We start from the raw sequence: 17,927 nt of genomic DNA, 5'->3' as shown, positions 1-17,927 counted from the left end.
TGAACCAGTTCTGGACACAAATTTAGACTTTGACCTTCTTGAAATTTGTGACTACATTTCACTCAAAAAATAAAACACTGTCTCTTGTTTACAGTTTACGGCCTTCAGAATAACCTGCCACCCACCTCTAGCAGTGTGCTCACCACCAGTGGAGCCAATGTTAACGCTAACCTTGGCGGTATGGATGAAAAATTCCATAGTATCTCGACACATTTATCAAATATATTTGATTTAATAAAGTATAAATAATGCTTTTGTAAATGAATGTGTTTCTGCATGTATGTGTTTACAGGTTATGGCGTGCAGAAGAACGTGTCAAATAGTAGCGGTGTCATCACCACTGGAGTAGCCTCAAGTATGTTCACAATAGTTTCAGTTCTCACTAACCAGATAAGGTCAAACAGAAGTATGCGATTTCTGACAACTTAATTTGTCTTCACTAGCCACTAGATCCCAACCTGATGACTTTTATAAGAAAGACTATACGTTCCTCATCACTGACAAGGAGAACGTTCCAGCAAAGAGAGACACAGATGTGCTCATTTTGGCCAAAGACAGCGGGAAGCAGTTCACCAGCAGCAGTGTTCATTTAAGAGGAGGTGAGTTGGGATCTTAGCGCCCCCTTCTGGAGAAACACTGAACATTCTTTCTAAATGAAAGGGCTCGTCAGCTTTCTTTAGTAAAAGTATTTTATTGAGTTTGTAAGATCACTGGTTCTTGTTAAAAAAAATTCAAAGAATTAGAATCACCCTATTTCACCAAGTATTTCCAAGAATACAAGGAATTTGACTCCGGTTTAAACTGCACTCTCTCAGTGCAGTTTAGATCAGAGTCAAGAGAAGTCTACAAGCATATCAAGTTCCTCTTAAACGTCTACATGCACTTTTTTTCATTCTGTTAAGACATGTCCTCACTGTCGTACTTTTCTCATTTGATTTGAATTTCTCTGTCTAGTCTTGTATTGTTTAAAGCCTTCTGGATTTAATCATACATCATGTTTATTATACTTTAGTTTTAGTTTTAGTTCCAGCTTTTTAACAGCTTTGCTCTGTATGGCTGCAAAAACAGAGTAAAGTAGTGTTTAAGAACAGTTTCTAACTTACCGCGGTCATTGTCAGGAGATTCGATAAAAAAAGAGAAGCTGATTTCGAGCTACAGTGAGGCGGTGCCCCTGAAGACAGACACTGCAAACCCTTGCTGTGAATTCCTATGAATTAGCAGTATGAGTATTGTAACTCTGGTGATAATGAATAAAAGAGTGAATCATATTGTTTGCTTTCTTTAGATGGATCATCAGGAGTTGTAACGAAAGACAAAGCCACCTATGCAGGTATTTCTACTTGCGTGTATGTTGTTTTTATGTGATGTTAAATCTTAAAGTTGTTTGAAAGTAAGGAATTTTACCCTGTTTTTAGAAATCTACAGGGACAGTGGTGCCTTTCGAGGTGGAGGATCTTGCTGCTGCTCCGATTCCTGTTGCTCGTGGTGGAAGTGGCTGCTGGGTCTGCTCCTCCTCTCCCTGCTCCTTCTGGGACTCCTGTTTGGGCTCATTGCTCTGGGTAAGATCAACTTGTGCACCAGTATGAGATTTAATTGGGAGAAACAAAAATATTTGCAAAGATTAAACTTCAGTAGCTGAGACATCCATTTTTGGAGCTGCTCTGGGTGGGACTGTCTTCAAACCAATAAAATGAGTGTCTCCGCTTTTACAGGCTGGTGAGCATTATTTCACAATGTTGCCAAGAGCTGTAAGACAGTGAATGTATTCCCTTCCCTGGAAATTTGATCTCTTGGTTCTGTCCTACTGCCATAACGTCAGTCTGGCATTCATTGTCAGTGGAGCAGTTTCAGAAATTGTTGCTGGATGACATCAGGGACTCCAGTTTGTTTCATGCAGCACAAATGGTGTTAGGATTTTCAGGTTAAAAATGTCTGAAAAAACCACCCAGTTCTCTGCACAAGGCCTGCTACTCATTGTTAAGTGGCGTTCTTGAGTTATCTGTTATTGATCACAGGGGCTGAATTAGAGTGCAGAAAGCTTACTAAGGATGGTAATAACCAGAGGATTTGGCAATATGTTTCAAAAAGCACACAGAACAACACAAGGTGGGAAATGCCAAAGCTAGATGTCCATTTTTGCATTTTACCTTCAGTAAACAGCTCTTGAGGGGAATCAAATCCCCTGCTGCTAGCGCAGAGTACTCAGCGATCAACAGGTTAAACTGCACATGTAATTTTCAATGAAAGCTGGAAAAGTTTTTAGATTTATAATTATTAGTTTGCCAATATTTAAATGTTTTTGTCTTTTTAATTTCAGAAATTGCAGTTATTAACTTTTAAGTAAAAAGTTGAAACAGAACAATGTGCTTACAATGCTTACAAGACTTCACTTTGTGAATAAAAGACCAAGTCATCACATCACACTGACATGAGCTCCTCACATTGATACAACTTCTCCTGTTTCTTCCTCCAGCTGAGGAGGTGAGGGAGCTGAAGAAACGAATGAAGACCATGGAGGATGGGACTTCAGTTGTTGCTGCTCGCACTGGTTGTTGCCACTTATATGGCACATATATGCTGCCTTAAACACCACTACACACACACACACACACACACACACACACACACACACACACACACACACACACACACACACACACACACACACACACGACACAAATGGTCATTTAATAACCATTATTGCTGTGAATTCAGCAATGCATTCACAGTATGTTCTTCTGTTGTGGAATTCTTTATTCTTCTTCCGCCCTGTTTGTTGCTTTGCTACTCCTACAAATTTCAACCGATGTTCACCATTCAAACTTTAAAACGTGAGTTTTAATTGGGACATTTATGCTATAACTTTTCAAGAACTTTTCAAAAGTACTTTCAGTGATATTTTGGTTTTTCGCAATTTTCAGTCCCAATGAGATTGAATGCAGAATTTTTCAAAAAAATTATTTCAGGACATTTTTCAGCCTGTTTCTAACCCTTCTCATTCAGTCATATATTTAGCTAGAAACTCCATTAAAACTTCAAAATTATTCAGCTATCTTTGGCTTCATCCAGCGGATTAACAAAGTCTTTCTAGCACTCATAGTTTCTTCACAATAACCCTCCAAACGTCATGATGCATTTCAGCCCTTCAAGCCTTTTAGCATTAGTGTGTATTGCACGGAATGTTTCAGCTCAGAGTGGGAGATTCAAACGACAGAGTGGGCTGAGGGGGAGACAAAACTTAGAAACTTGCTGGACAAACTGCCTTCTTGGCAACAATTTTTGCCCCACCAAGTAATACTGTCAGGAAAAGTGAAAATATTTGCTCCATCTCCTGCAATGTTAATTCCTGAGGGTCTTCCTTGGAGATAGGTGGATGATCACTTATTTGTCTCTCGCCATCACAGCCACATTTCTGGCTCTACTGACATGAAACTTACATGGACAGGTTCCTCAGGGTCTCAGCATTTGTATGTTAATTCGTTTTTTTGATCGCTTGTAACATTTTGTAAGAATTGCAGGCAGTTTAAGAGTATGATTTTAGTGGGAATGTGTTGGGAATCAACAGACTCCACCAGCTCTGTGATGGCAGTTGGTAAACAGTGATCACCATGGCAACATCTGGCTTCAGATGAGCCTAAGCTAGACAGGCTTACATGATTAAACTCAGGACACACTGTATCACACCTAAACAGTACTTTCAAGTTCAGACTTCCATTTCCCTTGGTCAGGTTATTATTTTCATAAATGTTTGGGTTTTTAAAAAAAATAATTTATTGCTTTAATTTTTGAATAGATGCAGCCATTTAAACTTTGATTTATTTATCCATTCCATAGATTCATCCATTCATTTCCTCGCATCCAAGAGTTCATGGCAGGCTGTTTCACCACAAAATGGCCAACTGTCAGGAAAAGTCAGCTCTAGCACCATTGTATTTCAATATGAATTCGTAAGGGGTTTTCTCAGAGATCAGTGGAGAATCACTCATTTGTCTTTCTTCAAGACTATGGTTTTAGTGGTAAGGGACTTTAAATCATCAATCAGTGGATCATCAATCATCAGTCTGAACCATCTCTCTGATGGCAGTTGGTAAACAATAATCAATATGGCAACATCAAGCTGCCGATGGGCCTCTGCAAACAGGTTTACATAAATAAACTCACACACACAGGACACATAGTATCACACTTTAACAGCATTTTAGAGATCAGACTTCCATCTTCCCTGAGCCAGGTCATTATTTCAAAGACTTTGTCCTTCAATTTTGAATTAATTTCTTTAATTCTGGAATTCATTCAAACATCTAAATTCATCCATACATTCCAATGATTAATGCATTAATTTCCTTTCATCCCAAGAGTTGATGACAGGCTTTTTCAGATTTCTGCATTCAGCATTTCAGGGGCTTTTCAAGACTTCATTCAATCCTTTTCAGACAAATCTTCAGTCATTCTTCTTCAGCATTCTGCATTCTGCATTAGCAGTTCATCGCAAGCTTTTCAGTACTTAATTCAACCATTTTCAGACATATCTTCAGTCATTCATTTTCTGCATTCTGCATAAGCAATTCAGCGCTAGCTGCTTCAGCATTCTGTATCCACAGCACAAGTTCTTCAAAAATTGCTTTTCTAGTTATCTGCTGCAGCTCTTCTAGCGTCTACTGTGCAGTTAATGCCTCGACTTAAAGTGGAAAACCTTTTCTTTTCTGAATTCTAAAGTTTACAATGCCTTTTAAAGTCAATCATCATGAGCAGTGTTCTGATCATGTGTAATTTTCATTCTTTTAAGGGGGCACTGGACCCAAAGGTAAGAAAGCAAGGCCCTTTATTGTTTTGTATTCTTGTTAATTTTAGTTGTATTTCTTTTTTTTCAATGTTATCTTCTGTTTCTTCTCATTGTCGTCAAATGTGTGTTTTACTGGCCACAGGAGATCCTGGTATTCCTGGAACTATGGGTGAGGAACATTTACAAAGTCTGATATCAATCAGCACATCTTTAGGAACATTTTTGACTTTTGAGCACATTTAGTGAAATCGTGAAGTTTGACTTTGACCTTTGACCTCCAGGTGCTCCAGGTGCTCATGGACTAATTGGCCCTGAAGGTCCTAAAGGACAGAAAGGAAGCCAAGGTATGGAAGCACTCTTCAAACCACACAATACACTGCTCATAATCCACAGGGACTGATAATCTGTATCCGAAATTCTTCATCAGGTGATCATGGACTGGATGGGGTACCAGGAATCAGGGGAAGGGAGGGTCCAGCTGGGCCAAGAGGTAAAGCTGGACCTCCAGGTGTTGGACCAAAAGGTGACAGAGGTGAGAAAGAGATTTGTAGCACATTTTTTAATACTTATAATCAGCATGAACATTGTAAAACAGTAACTGTCATCACAGATAGAAATAATTCTGGCATTTGCAGGTGCTCCTGGAGAGCCTGGGGCTCCTGGACCTGTGGGCCTGGGCAGACTCAAAGGCAAGATCACTGAACATTTCCATATTTTTGGAAATACATGGTCAAAACGTTCAACACTGATCAACTGCAGTCAACTTGTAAAAGCATAATACCCCAAATAAACACCAGATGGCAGAAAAGAATCAGATAACCTGAAATGCAGATTAAGATGATGCTTCTCCAATAACCAAAGATAATTTGTGCTCCAGGTGAACCTGGACTGCCTGGTATTGCTGGGCCTGCAGGTGAGTCTTTCATCATTTGTATGAAGCATATTAGTGATCAAGAAACACCTTTAGTAACTTTTACAAAATCAAACCTTTCTTAAATCTATTCTCATTACTTTTGGTACAGGTCAACCTGGTCCTCAGGGTTTCCGTGGCGAGTCAGGGCTACCTGGTTTTAAAGGTAAGTTTCATTACCATTACCATCAATTCATGGCTGGTCGAGAGTTGTTGTAATGAGAAAATATCCTTCTTTTACTGCTCAGGTGACAGAGGTCTACCAGGGTTTCAAGGACAGAAAGGTTTGTTGTATTTCCCTAGGTTTCTATGTTTTGTGCTGCTCACAGAAATATCTGACTAATTTTAAATTTGTTTATTTTTTTAGGTGAATCTGGGGACAAAGGATTTAGAGGTCCGCAAGGTCAGTACAAATCTGTCTATTTAACTCTATTTACATCTTTTTGTGTTTTAATTACTGTAGATTGTGTTTTTTCTGAGCACCATGTCTCACTCTTCAGGCGAGGCTGGTTTACCAGGACCACCAGGGCGACCTGGAGACCAAGGACCTAAAGGATCAATGGGTGAGTAATGGGACCTCCAGTATCAGATGATCACTGGTTCTCAGACACATTACTCATTGTATTCTTATCTACTGTAACAGTATTTTATTAATTAGAGTTATAGAACATGGTTAGAACATCCTCGAATCTCCCCTGAAGCAGCTAGTTAGCTTAGCTTAGCTTGTTTTGAATTTTGTTTCTCACCACTTCTTGGCTGTATCTGTTAGAACTCTCTACTGATTTACTTTAAACTGCTGTATATGAATACTTTGTCTGATTGATAAAAAACAAAAAATGATGTAAAAAACATGCGAGTCTGAGTACACATTTCTTATGAGTGAGGATTTTTTTTTTTTTTTAGACAAAAAGGGGCAGCTATGGAGTGAAGAAGTTGATCTCTTTAACAAGGAGATGTTTTAAACCTGAAAAATATATGAAAAATAAAAAAGAGGGAAAACGCATTCTGACATTATTTACTCTACAATTAAAGCAGGATCTAGAGACTGAATTTCTTATTACTCCCTTTTTCCTGAAAAAAAACAAAACAAAAAAAAACTGTTAATAAATCATTGAATGATGATATAATTCTAATAAGGAAGTAAAATTGAATAAGTAAGACAATCCACAAGGTGGCAGCAGAGAGGGCACTACTTTTACATGTTCTGTTTCCTTCCAGTGTTTCTTCTTTTTTCATTAAAAAGTTGAAACCCAACCCAAACCCTGCAGATTAGCTTTTCCAATAAAATTAAGTTTTTTAAGTGACTAACAATTTTATATCTGTTTTCATGTCCTCAGGATTGGCTGGACATGATGGTCTCAAAGGATCAAGAGGTAAATCAAATTCAGAAATGTGAAAATTAAATTAATTCAAAATGAAAGACTCATATCATAAATAACTTTGTTTCTCATTTGGTCCTCAGGTGATCAAGGAATCGCAGGGCCACCTGGACTTAAAGGTCCTGCTGGGCCTCCTGGAGATAGTGGAATTCCAGGTAAACTGAGTCTGATGCCACTTGAATGGAACCTAATCCAGAATTTATATTTCTTGTCAGTTGTTGTGGGGGGAGATGTATTCATAGGATCTCTTTCCCTGCAGGAACACCTGGGCTTCAAGGACCTCCAGGTACAACTCTTAAACAGACTACACTGCAGTATAAGTATTAAGTCTGTAACTCAATCAGTCAATCAATCAATCAATCAATCAATCAATCAAACAATCAATCTTAATTTATATATGTAGCGCCAAATCATAATAAGACAGTTTGATGGGTCTGGACCCATTCATGTCAATAAAATTTTAAAAAGCAGATATGTGTTTACTTCTGCTTTTATTGCTCTTAACACTAAAATATATCTTGTGTTTGTTTCTTTCAGGTATTCCAGGGACCCCAGGACGACCTTGTGCCAAAGGTACATTTATTCTTGATCACTTTCTGCTGCCTAAAATACCCTGTTTTTCAAACCCTCTTCTAAAACATGTCTGTCTGTTTTCAGGTGAGACTGTTGAAGCAGGAAGAATCATCGATGCAGGTAACACATCATGATGAAATATATATACTCTAACACATTTTTTATTATAGCATGATTTAAAAATTGTATAATTGAATCACTTTTATTTTCCGGCTTGCTCCACTTCTGTTGGAATCCCAGGAACACCAGGGCCTGCTGGTCCTCCTGGCCCTGCTGGACCGCCAGGATTATCAGGTTTGACTTTTAAAAGTAAAAAAAAAACATTCAGATGATGTCCTCAGTGTCTCCATGTTTTGATTTTAGTGGGAATAAAACTAATCACAGATACACAGAGAGCTTCATATTTCTTGCGTTACCTCCTCAGGTCCTGTTGGCCCTGCTGGTCTGCCTGGCCAACCTGGTACGTCATCACACTTTTTTCAGAGAGAGCTTTTTGGATTGGCAACGCTATTTTCTTAGTCTTACAGATGCTGCATTTTCTCTATATTGTCTGCATTAGCAGTCGAGCGCAAGCTTTTCAGGACTGCCATGTCATGTCATGTCATTGACCCCATACCTCATGCATCCCATGCTGTTTCAACAGTCTGTTATGACAGATGTATTAAGTATGGCGTGAAGAAAGTTTTAAAATACGTACAGTTCTGATGATGCTGCTTCCTTCAAGCAGCATCATCCTGAAAGAGTATAAGTTGCTGACTGTTAAATAAACGTTTCATTAGGAGATTCAAGACAAGGACCTCCAGGACCACCAGGGCCTCCAGGTGAACCAGGTGAGTATCCATTCTTGTCAAATACTTTTTTTCAGAAGTCAACTCTGAAGTCAATAATACCAATAAATTGTTCCTGTTGTGAAGTGAAGTGAGTGAGTTTCTAACTGTAATCGTCATTTCTAGGTTATGGCAGACCAGGACCTAAAGGGGACAAAGGAGACACTGGCTTCTCATCCAGCTCTGGTATGATCAGTGTACCCCAACTTCTTAAGAGTCCTGATGAGGTTTTAGCATTATCAACAGCATTTTAACACTATTCTTCTCACAGGAACGTACTACCCTAGCCCACCAGGACCACCTGGACCAGAGGGACCTAAAGGATCAACAGGTGATCAAATTAGTGAATATTTCTAACTGTAATTTCATTTTAAAAAGAGAGAATGAGGACTTTATTATGACACCTCTGTTGTTATTTCAGGAGCTCCTGGACCGAGAGGATACCAAGGTAGTTATCTTTATTTTTGTATTTTTTTTCTGTAGGTAACTTTTATAAAGACAGCTCTGATCTTTCCAGCATTAGTAACTGTTTGGTCTGGTTTATTCCACAGGTGAACCAGGCACTCCAGGTGCTCCAGGTGCCCCAGGAAGCTCTGAAAGAGGTTGGCACCCAGACACAGACCCACAAAATCAAATCAGTTATTTTCAGACCCATATAAGTGGAGAGAAGCTCAATGCACAATGTGATGAAACGTGACTGTATCTTTATTTCATCCTCATTGCCTCTTACTCTGGAGGGGTTTCAATCCCTGGACCACCAGGTCCTCCAGGGCCTCCTGGACTTCCAGGACCACAGGGATACAAAGGTAAACCTTCAGACACGTTGAAATCTGTGACTGCCATCGTTGTTTTGTTCTGTTTTTCAGTTTTAGTCTCCTCCCCACGTGTGACGTATGAAAATAACATTTTTGTTGTTGTGTATCATTTCTAAGGGGACACTGGAGCTCCAGGACTTCCAGGCTCTTCAAGTGGTACAAAAATATTTTTCTCTGACACTGTTTTTACTGAAAACTAAAATGTTTTTTTTTTTATCTTAAGTTATTTTAAATGGTTTTTAAAGTTTGATTAAACAAGGCCTATCAAACCTCATAACTCTCACTCTTGTCTTTTGGCTCAATCACACTGTCCCCAGGGCCTCCTGGTCCTCCTGGCCCTCCAGGTTCCTTCTCTTCATCCAGCGAGATACGCCAGTACATCACCGACTATTTGAGTAAGAATTTTGATCAGGTTACATCAGACGCTTTCAGACTTTAAGGAGAAAGGAAAGAGTATGAACATGGTTTATTTCTTTCCTCACAGGTAGACACAGACAGTCAGGTATCCAAGGACCTCCAGGTCCTCCTGGGTCTCCAGGAATCCCTGGATCCTACTCTGGCTCTATTGAGGACATCTCTGCTCGCATCATTGCATACATCCAACGTGAGCATCTTCTTGACCCCAGTGTAAGCTCTTCATTGTGATTATAGTAGAAAGGGGGGACCTCCAAGGTCTGTTGTGTGATTCCAGGTTCAGGCTCTGCCTTCAGCATTGGTGTCCAGGGACCACCTGGTCCACCTGGTCCTCCTGGAGGTAGCTGTGGATCTTTCACTGTCAGTGGTCTTATTGCCATGCTTCAGAGTAAGAACAAAACCTTTGATACTCAAATGATTCACTCTGAAGATCAAAATATGGACAGGACTTCACTGTCCTTGTCCACATTTCTTATTTTCACTTGACTTTAAACAAAATCTTATGTGATCCATCCAGGGGATGATGTGAGGAGGTATTTGACAGGACCCCCAGGACCTCAAGGACCACCTGGGCCACCAGGATTAACAGGAGGAATTTCAGCCACTTACTGCACAGAGGAGATCGCCACTCACGTCTCCAACATCGTGAATGGTGAGCAAAGGTTACCTTAGGAGAGACCTACAACCCTAAAAGAGGGCCACTCTGTACTCATTTGATTGTGACTTCTGTTCAGAAAGGGGTATTGCTCGAGGCCCACCTGGGCCTCCTGGTCCACCTGGTCCTGCTGGTGCAGGAGGAGCTGGTTTCACTACAGCTACCATCGATTATGCTGTACTAGCGAGAAGTATGTTTTATTTATTTTTTCACCAGGAGGTTTGTTTGATTCAGAAGGATTTTGCTGTTGATGCTCAGGCTCTTCTTTTTCATAACCGTCCTACTTTCTTTCTCTTTTCAGACTCTGACTTCCGCTCATGGATATCATCTGTCACACAACATGGTCCTCCTGGTCCCCCAGGACAGCCAGGACAGCCAGGTCCTCCTGGCCCTCAGGGTCCTCCAGGGTGCTCCTCTGCCACAGTGTCCGGAGCAGGAGTTCAAGGTCACAGCTTGGAGGAGATTCAGCGTTATCTGCAGAGTGAGTCTGATCTCAGGGTGCACACAGTGTCTTGTTTAGACTGACAAAGGACACTTTCTTTTACATTCACCATCAAACTCTCACACATATCCTTGTATAGTCTCTAACATTCACTCCCAAACTCTCTTAAATTTACGATCAAACTCTGAGATTTACTATCATACTCTCTCACTCTCACACAGACGGTATATACTCTCTTACATTTACTATCAAACACTCTTACATTTACTATTAAACTCTCTAACATATTCTAAAAAACTCTTACATTAACTATCAGACTCTCTTACATTTACTGTTGAACTCTCACACATTCACTTTCAAACTCTCTTACATTTAATATCAAACTCTCTCATATTTACCATCACACTCTCTTACATTTACTATCAAACTCTTACATTTACTATTAAACTTTCTCACATTTACTATCAAACTTTCTCACATTTACTATTAAACTCTCTCACATTTACTATCAAACTCTCTTACATTTATTATCAAATCAGACAGAATGATAGTATGTAAACTAGTTAGAATAGTATGTGAATGAATGAAAACAGTAGTATGTGTGGGAGTTTGATTGAAACGGAAGTACTGCTAAGCCCCTCCCAAAAAACAGCTGCTGTCCAATCCTACCTTAGCAACTGTAACTATGCACGAGAGATCTGTCAAGCGTCTAGAGGAAGACAACAAAACGGTATTCGTTAAGGACTTGTGAGCCCGACACTTGTCATCCGCAAAGTTTGGAGGGTGGTGTTGATTTTTTTGCACTTCCCAAGCCAAAGACACAAGAAGAAAGGTGCCAGGTGTGGATTAAGCAGTGTGGGAGATCGCATGATCAGCTGAATCCCTCCAAAATCAATAACGACACCTGCGTCTATGGTTCTAAGGTAAGGTGCTATCTAACATTAACCATAGCGCTGTGTTGTATAACATTAGCAAATAGAGATGTCTCAATGGCAGGTTTCTTCTCTTAAAACTTGAGCTATTGTGTGTCATTTGAGCAGAATAAATGCTGATGACAGACAGAGACAACTTCTGACATACTGGTATCTTTAAGCATTTTGTGGACGGACGACTTAGAACCGAGAACTGAGTTCCCAAATCCTGTGGCTGCTCTTTCTTCTTTCTCGGGGAGGGAACATCAAGGAGGAAGCAGAAAACCTCCAGCAAAAAGGTTTGTGTTATTTAGTGCAGTTCAAATGTATGAGAATAATCAAAATCCCCGCCTAAAATGCCTGAATGTGAGAGCATTTTATATTGTAAGTGTATAATATCTGTTGATGTCTTGCAGGTGACAAATGTAATGTTTTAATTCATACAACATATTTATGTGTACACACATTTTGGGATTGTCAAACCGATAATGCATTTAATTTTGGTCTTGTCTTTAAAATAGCAATTAGTAAAATATCACAGAAAAGTCAGTTAACCAGGCCTTGGTGCTCACACCCTACCCCCACCAACCATTCATCCATGATACAATATATTTTATTACAAATATTAGTAAACTTAAATTTCCACTGTATTGAAGTGAAATATATGAATAAGTAATAACAAACAGCATTGCAACTTAAACTCTAAAAACTATTCTTTCACAGAATCAGAAGTGATTATGCTGAAGCCTCCACCTTTAATTTAACTGATGAAGCTGCATCGCATCTCAGTGTCAGAGAAACCAACAATGGTAAGCGTTTAACAAAGGCTGTGTTTGCTGTATTTTTTTGTCATTACTGTTGGCATCTGCTGAGAAAGTATCCAAAGAAAAACAGGTCTTATTTGTTTTTCATATCACCCCATTTTGCTGCTTCAAAATTGATGCGCTGTAGGTGATAGTCTTTTGAGACTTACCACCTGCATGCTTTACGAGATAAGGACATTCTTTGTAAATCTCCTTTGATGGACACTTAATCTCCAAAAGGCTGTGACTTCTTCCTGTCAGGTGAAGTGCCAAGGTGAGGAGCATGAGGATTTACCACAAATCCACATGGGTGCACTGCATTTCCCGTGACCTCACAGTAATGCTTTGCTGCAGTGGGCTCAAGATGTACCCCTCTTTTCATAGCACTTGCACTTTCATACACTTGCCCTGTAGCTGTGGTCTTAATGGTGACTGCAAGGCTTTCATAGTTTGATTTACTTGAGCAAATTCTATTGAAACAGCTGGAAATAAGCCGGGCAGACCGTGCAAGGTGCCAGACATTGTTTGTCTCCTGTTGTCTGGTCTCAAGCTCTAGGGCAATGGATCGTGGCAAAGTGACGGAGATTTTGTGTTTACTCATTACTGTAGTGAAATTTGATGGTTGAGGGGGTAAGGGGAAATCTGGGAATTCACAAGCTTGTTTTGCTGGTGGTGACTCTGTAGTGTTTTCAACTAGAGGGAGCTGTGAAAGAGAAAATTATGTCATTAACTGACTGTTTTTTCATATTTGCATTTACAGAGGCAGATCTGGTACGTAGGGAGTGTGTTGACCAACTTCCAACAGCACATCATCAAAGATTACAGCCAAATGTGAATACATATTTTTATGTACTGAGTGTTACACTAGGTAACATTCATTAACAAAAAGAGAAAGTTTTTGATTGCAAACTAGACAATTCCCAAAAGTCTAATGGACATGATGAATGACCTCTACAGCTGAATACATTTTGTGTGGCTTAAAAAACAGCAGTTACTGGTAGAGCTTCAGTAGAGAATTGTGTATACATTGTACTAACATCTTTAGACAACTTGTTACTTTTTTCTTGGGGATACTTTTGGTACATTTTAATATATATAGATATTTACATTTTTGCTTCTCTTTTTGTTACTCTTGTATGAAATACCACTTCATGTATGGAACTCAAATGATTTTTTATGAAAATAAATCCCTTATCCAATATCAGTTATAAGTTCATTTCATTCACCTGATGGCTCATACCATTTCCAAGGGGTACTTGTTTTCTCTAACAGTGAATTTAACAGAAGGTCTGTTGACAAGGTAGCTGATGGGTGTTCCTACCTGCCTCCTCAGTAAATCTAAATCCTCGTCTGTAACAGGGCAGCTCCTGGAAAAAATATGGTATCAAGAAGCTGAAATACTCAGCTTAGGAACATTTACTATTTTATGACAATCCAAATAGTTCCTGGACTGTTGTGCCTTAATTAAATCAAGTGTATAGATCAGTCCCTCGATATATGTGAGCAATATCCTGGCGCGCTGTAAACAAACGCAAATTTAGTTTAGCAAGAAATGGGCAAACACATGATAACGACAGCTGATATAACATTAATTTAAATGTTTATAATACGTATCGGTTTACCCTGCTGTACAAGAACATTTTGTACAGCAGGGTACAAGCCGTGGATCAATCGTATTAAAGCGAGCTTGATATAAATGTAAAAGAGTATAGTAGTGTATGTGAAAAGGTATAGTAATTGTAGGTGAGTTTGATAGTAAATGTGAGAGAGTTTGGTGGTAAATGTAAGAGTGTTTGATAGTAAATGTGAGAGAAATTGACTGTAAATATAAGACAGTTAATAGTAAATGTAAGAGAGTTTGAAAGTGAATGTAAGAGTTTGATGTACATGTGTGAGAGTTTAACAGTAAATGTAAGAGAGTTTGATAATAAATGTGTGAGAGTTTGTTAAGGAATTGTGGAGTGCGCAGCTATCTTCATGCGTATTGACGACAAGCAAAACCCCACCCGGTCCTTTTTCCTTAGCATTTGGCCTGTTTATTTAGCGCCACCGCAGCAGGATTTATCACAATAGTCTGACCCTTCACAACAGGTGTTTCTGTCAGAACTCTCATACATAAACGTAACACATTTTTTTTGTATACAGAACGTAATGACGTATCTAACAGCACGCACTCTGCAGCCCTATTTCAGAACAGGAAAATAAATTGAGTAAGGGCGCCATCTAGTGAACACACTGAACAGAGTTTGATAGTAAATGTGATAGTTTGATAGTAAATGTGTGAGAGTTTGATAGTAAATGTGATAGTTTGATAGTAAATGTGTGAGAGTTTGATAGTAAATGTGTGAGAGTTTGATAGTAAATGTGTTAGTTTGATAGTAAATTTAAGAGACTGTACCAGTGTATGTGTGAGAGTTTGATAGTTAATGTGTGAGAATTTGATAGTTGATGTGTGAGAGTTTGATAGTAAATGTGTTAGTTTGATAGTAAATGTGTGAGAGTTTGATAGTTTGATAGTAAAAGTGTGAGAGTTTGATAGTTTGATAGTAAAAGTGTGAGAGTTTGATAGATTGATAGTAAATGCGTGAGTTTGATAGTAAATGTGTGAGTTTGATAGTAAATGTGTTAGTTTGATAGTAAATTTAAGAGACTGTACTAGTGTATGTGTGAGAGTTTGATAGTTAATGTGTGAGAATTTGACAGTTGATGTGTGAGAGTTTGATTATAAATGCAAGAGACTAGGATCTGTGTTAGAGTTTGATGGTGAATGTAAAAGAAAGTATGATTTATTTCTTAAGGGGCCTTCCATGTCTCACCTCCTACACACAGATTACACACATGATCATTGTTTGTGTCAAACTGGATTTAACTTCCACAACCCAGATTTTTTTACTAGATGTGGAACAAAGACAGTAATACACAACATAAGAGCTCACATGCAGGTTTGACAGATGAACTTTTATTTTTCAGGTGACAATGTTCGTCGCTCTATCATTGGACCTCCTGGGCCTCAAGGACCAAGGGGAGAGAAGGGAGAGCGTGGAGAACAGGGCTATGTTCAGACCTACTCACAGAGTCAGAGCTACAGTGACTCACGAGGAAACTCCAGGCGCTCAGACACAGATCTCAGCAGGCTCGCTGAGAGACTGGATTACTCAAGTGTTGCCATGAAAGTCACAGATTATATCAAGAGTGAGTCCATTACAGCTGTCAGTCAAACTTTTGATAGGTAGCCTATACAATCACAACTGTTTCTTGAGTACTTACCAGAATGATCCATGATATAACTAACACTGGGCCACTCGAGACCATTTTTGACCTTTAGTAGTTAACATTTCAGAAGATTTTTGCAGTAGAAAGCCAAATTGGCTGTTTTAATATTACAATTAAGATACAAAATATCTCCTCCGAAAGAATTGACGCCGAAATGAGCAAAAAATGTTTCAAAGTAAGACCCACTGTTTGACCAACAATGAGCAGCATGTCATTTTTTAGTTGGATAATTTGGACTGTTCTAAAATAAAGAAATAATCCAGTGGTAGCTGGCTGTTTATCAAAGTGGAACAAAAACTACCTGCAAGAAGGTGTTTATTCTTTAAATTCTGCCAAATGTAAAATATGTTGAACACAACAGGGCTCAAGTTTTGCCTTATTTAATACTTGACCGATGATGTCAGATTCAAGTCTTTTAGCATCAGACCTCCGTCCCCCATCTCCAGTCAACAAGTATGGATGCCAAGTTTGTTATACATCTGATTGTCACTACAGCTCTTTGGTTTACCTCCCTCTTCTAGATGAGGGCCTGCTGCAGGATTATTTGGTTGATGGTTCATGGAGGGCCAATGTCAGAACCATCCAAGGCCCAGCTGGTCCACCTGGTCCTCCTGGACCAGCTGGTGTGAGCCGCATCATCGGAGCACACGGCAACGTAACGGCTGACCTCATGGAGTTCTTTAGAAGTAAGGATATGCAGTATTTTCTCACAAGTGTGGTAAAGTTGGTGGGAAAATGTTTGATCAAGTTCTAATCTGTGATTTCACCCACAGGATATGGCACCATCCCAGGTCCTCAGGGAATACCTGGAGTAAAGGGAGACAGAGGGTACCCAGGACCCAGAGGAGAAAAGGGTACATACATACAGAGTTTATGAAACACACTCACACCTGGGTGAATTCTGAATAACTGGAGACCTTAATTAACCTCTGAAAAACAACTACTTGTCCGGCATTGTTGCCAACAGATCCAGGATCACTCCAGTTCAATAAAGTAACGTTTCACATGTTATCAGGTGACCGTGGACATCCAGGTTTACCAGGACTACCGGGGTCTTACGCTGTCCAAATTCCACACAAAATACAGAAGAGGGATGCAGGTAACCTCTACGAAATGATCTGCCAAAAATTGTTCTCCATCATGAACAAATAACTCATCTCTAAACCTTATTTTCATCTGTTGCAGACACGGAAGTGGTCGGCTGTCAAAAACACCGCCTCCACTGAGCCATTGGTGTCCAAACAACAAACTACTGGATCACAACAGATTTCTTTTTTATTCACCTTTGTTTCAGGTGTTCAGCTGTAGCTATACAAGAAGTCAATATACTCCTTATTGTTGCCATGTATAGAAAATTCAGATGACTTTAGAGAATAAAAGCGCGTGTTTTTATAACACAGACTTCATGTTTTTCAAACATATGGGTGTAAAATGTTGACTTTTCTTAGTAACACGCTTGCATTCACACTTTTTTTTCTTCCCAAGGGAAGCTTTGTTTCAGAGAATATCTATTTCAAGCAATAAGAAGCTGATCCTCTATTTGCACTTTGCATCATTTCCCACTGCTTGTGTAACTTTGTCTGGTGTACTGTTCATTTTTTGTATTCATTGTTTCTTGAGGAATATTCTGTATTGAGGATTATATAAGTGTATATGTCATGTCAAAGTAATCATTCAGATGTTTCATAAAAGGGCTACAACATTCATAATTGTGAATGTAGTTTATCAATAAACTAGCCAACCTTCCATCCAGCCTTTGAGACCCAGTTTCACAGTTTTCCATCAATCCCACACAAATTTAATTTAAGTTTTAAATGCATAAAGCAGTTTATTGTTCTCCATAAGTTTACTTTCAGAGTGAGGGTAATTTGTGCTGTAGGGGTTAGGAAGAGGATTACAGTAACAGACATGATTTACTTGAAGGTGTGGCGAGCAGGGGGGCAATTAAAGTAAGCCTAACTGACTTATTTTGCGTGGACAGCAGTTGGGCTTCCTAGTCTGGCCCAGAGAAGAGGCCAGCCTCTGTCTTCTAGATTGCAAGAAATTATCAAGGAGAAAAAAAAAGCATTTTACTTTATTCAGCAAAGTAAGGCCTCATAATGAGAAAGGCAATCTCACAATCCCAAGATAACACCAACAATA

General features: G+C 39.3%; 1 protein-coding gene across 1 annotated transcript in view; it reads left to right on the top strand.

The window, feature by feature from the left end:
* LOC141794728 (uncharacterized) overlaps positions 1 to 17,472 on the top strand; it is a 39,447-nt gene extending 21,975 nt beyond the window's left edge. The window contains exons 22-65 of the mRNA XM_074675188.1: positions 95 to 178; positions 293 to 355; positions 444 to 599; positions 1,286 to 1,330; positions 1,416 to 1,559; positions 2,474 to 2,548; positions 4,787 to 4,804; positions 4,926 to 4,952; positions 5,065 to 5,127; positions 5,211 to 5,315; positions 5,419 to 5,472; positions 5,661 to 5,696; positions 5,806 to 5,859; positions 5,942 to 5,977; positions 6,061 to 6,096; positions 6,194 to 6,256; positions 7,031 to 7,066; positions 7,156 to 7,227; positions 7,332 to 7,358; positions 7,610 to 7,645; positions 7,730 to 7,765; positions 7,886 to 7,939; positions 8,070 to 8,105; positions 8,425 to 8,475; positions 8,599 to 8,658; positions 8,744 to 8,803; positions 8,894 to 8,920; positions 9,024 to 9,074; positions 9,210 to 9,278; positions 9,405 to 9,443; positions 9,605 to 9,682; positions 9,772 to 9,891; positions 9,979 to 10,089; positions 10,219 to 10,353; positions 10,436 to 10,546; positions 10,658 to 10,854; positions 11,611 to 11,721; positions 11,857 to 12,008; positions 12,433 to 12,518; positions 15,483 to 15,704; positions 16,307 to 16,471; positions 16,559 to 16,639; positions 16,801 to 16,884; positions 16,971 to 17,472. Of these exons, the coding sequence (XP_074531289.1) occupies positions 95 to 178; positions 293 to 355; positions 444 to 599; positions 1,286 to 1,330; positions 1,416 to 1,559; positions 2,474 to 2,548; positions 4,787 to 4,804; positions 4,926 to 4,952; positions 5,065 to 5,127; positions 5,211 to 5,315; positions 5,419 to 5,472; positions 5,661 to 5,696; positions 5,806 to 5,859; positions 5,942 to 5,977; positions 6,061 to 6,096; positions 6,194 to 6,256; positions 7,031 to 7,066; positions 7,156 to 7,227; positions 7,332 to 7,358; positions 7,610 to 7,645; positions 7,730 to 7,765; positions 7,886 to 7,939; positions 8,070 to 8,105; positions 8,425 to 8,475; positions 8,599 to 8,658; positions 8,744 to 8,803; positions 8,894 to 8,920; positions 9,024 to 9,074; positions 9,210 to 9,278; positions 9,405 to 9,443; positions 9,605 to 9,682; positions 9,772 to 9,891; positions 9,979 to 10,089; positions 10,219 to 10,353; positions 10,436 to 10,546; positions 10,658 to 10,854; positions 11,611 to 11,721; positions 11,857 to 12,008; positions 12,433 to 12,518; positions 15,483 to 15,704; positions 16,307 to 16,471; positions 16,559 to 16,639; positions 16,801 to 16,884; positions 16,971 to 17,011 (3,407 nt within the window). The 3' untranslated portion in view covers positions 17,012 to 17,472. The remainder of the gene's footprint in view (positions 1 to 94; positions 179 to 292; positions 356 to 443; positions 600 to 1,285; positions 1,331 to 1,415; positions 1,560 to 2,473; positions 2,549 to 4,786; positions 4,805 to 4,925; positions 4,953 to 5,064; positions 5,128 to 5,210; positions 5,316 to 5,418; positions 5,473 to 5,660; positions 5,697 to 5,805; positions 5,860 to 5,941; positions 5,978 to 6,060; positions 6,097 to 6,193; positions 6,257 to 7,030; positions 7,067 to 7,155; positions 7,228 to 7,331; positions 7,359 to 7,609; positions 7,646 to 7,729; positions 7,766 to 7,885; positions 7,940 to 8,069; positions 8,106 to 8,424; positions 8,476 to 8,598; positions 8,659 to 8,743; positions 8,804 to 8,893; positions 8,921 to 9,023; positions 9,075 to 9,209; positions 9,279 to 9,404; positions 9,444 to 9,604; positions 9,683 to 9,771; positions 9,892 to 9,978; positions 10,090 to 10,218; positions 10,354 to 10,435; positions 10,547 to 10,657; positions 10,855 to 11,610; positions 11,722 to 11,856; positions 12,009 to 12,432; positions 12,519 to 15,482; positions 15,705 to 16,306; positions 16,472 to 16,558; positions 16,640 to 16,800; positions 16,885 to 16,970) is intronic.
* The last annotated feature ends 455 nt before the right edge of the window (positions 17,473 to 17,927 follow it).

This window comes from Halichoeres trimaculatus, unplaced genomic scaffold (assembly GCF_033239565.1).
Source record: "Halichoeres trimaculatus isolate MK-OKI-2021-1 unplaced genomic scaffold, fHalTri1.1 fHalTri1_scaffold_8, whole genome shotgun sequence".
Classification (NCBI taxonomy): Eukaryota; Metazoa; Chordata; class Actinopteri; order Labriformes; family Labridae; genus Halichoeres; species Halichoeres trimaculatus.
The sequence above is the reverse complement of the archived record's forward strand: the minus strand, read 5'-3'. Positions and strand labels throughout refer to the sequence as shown.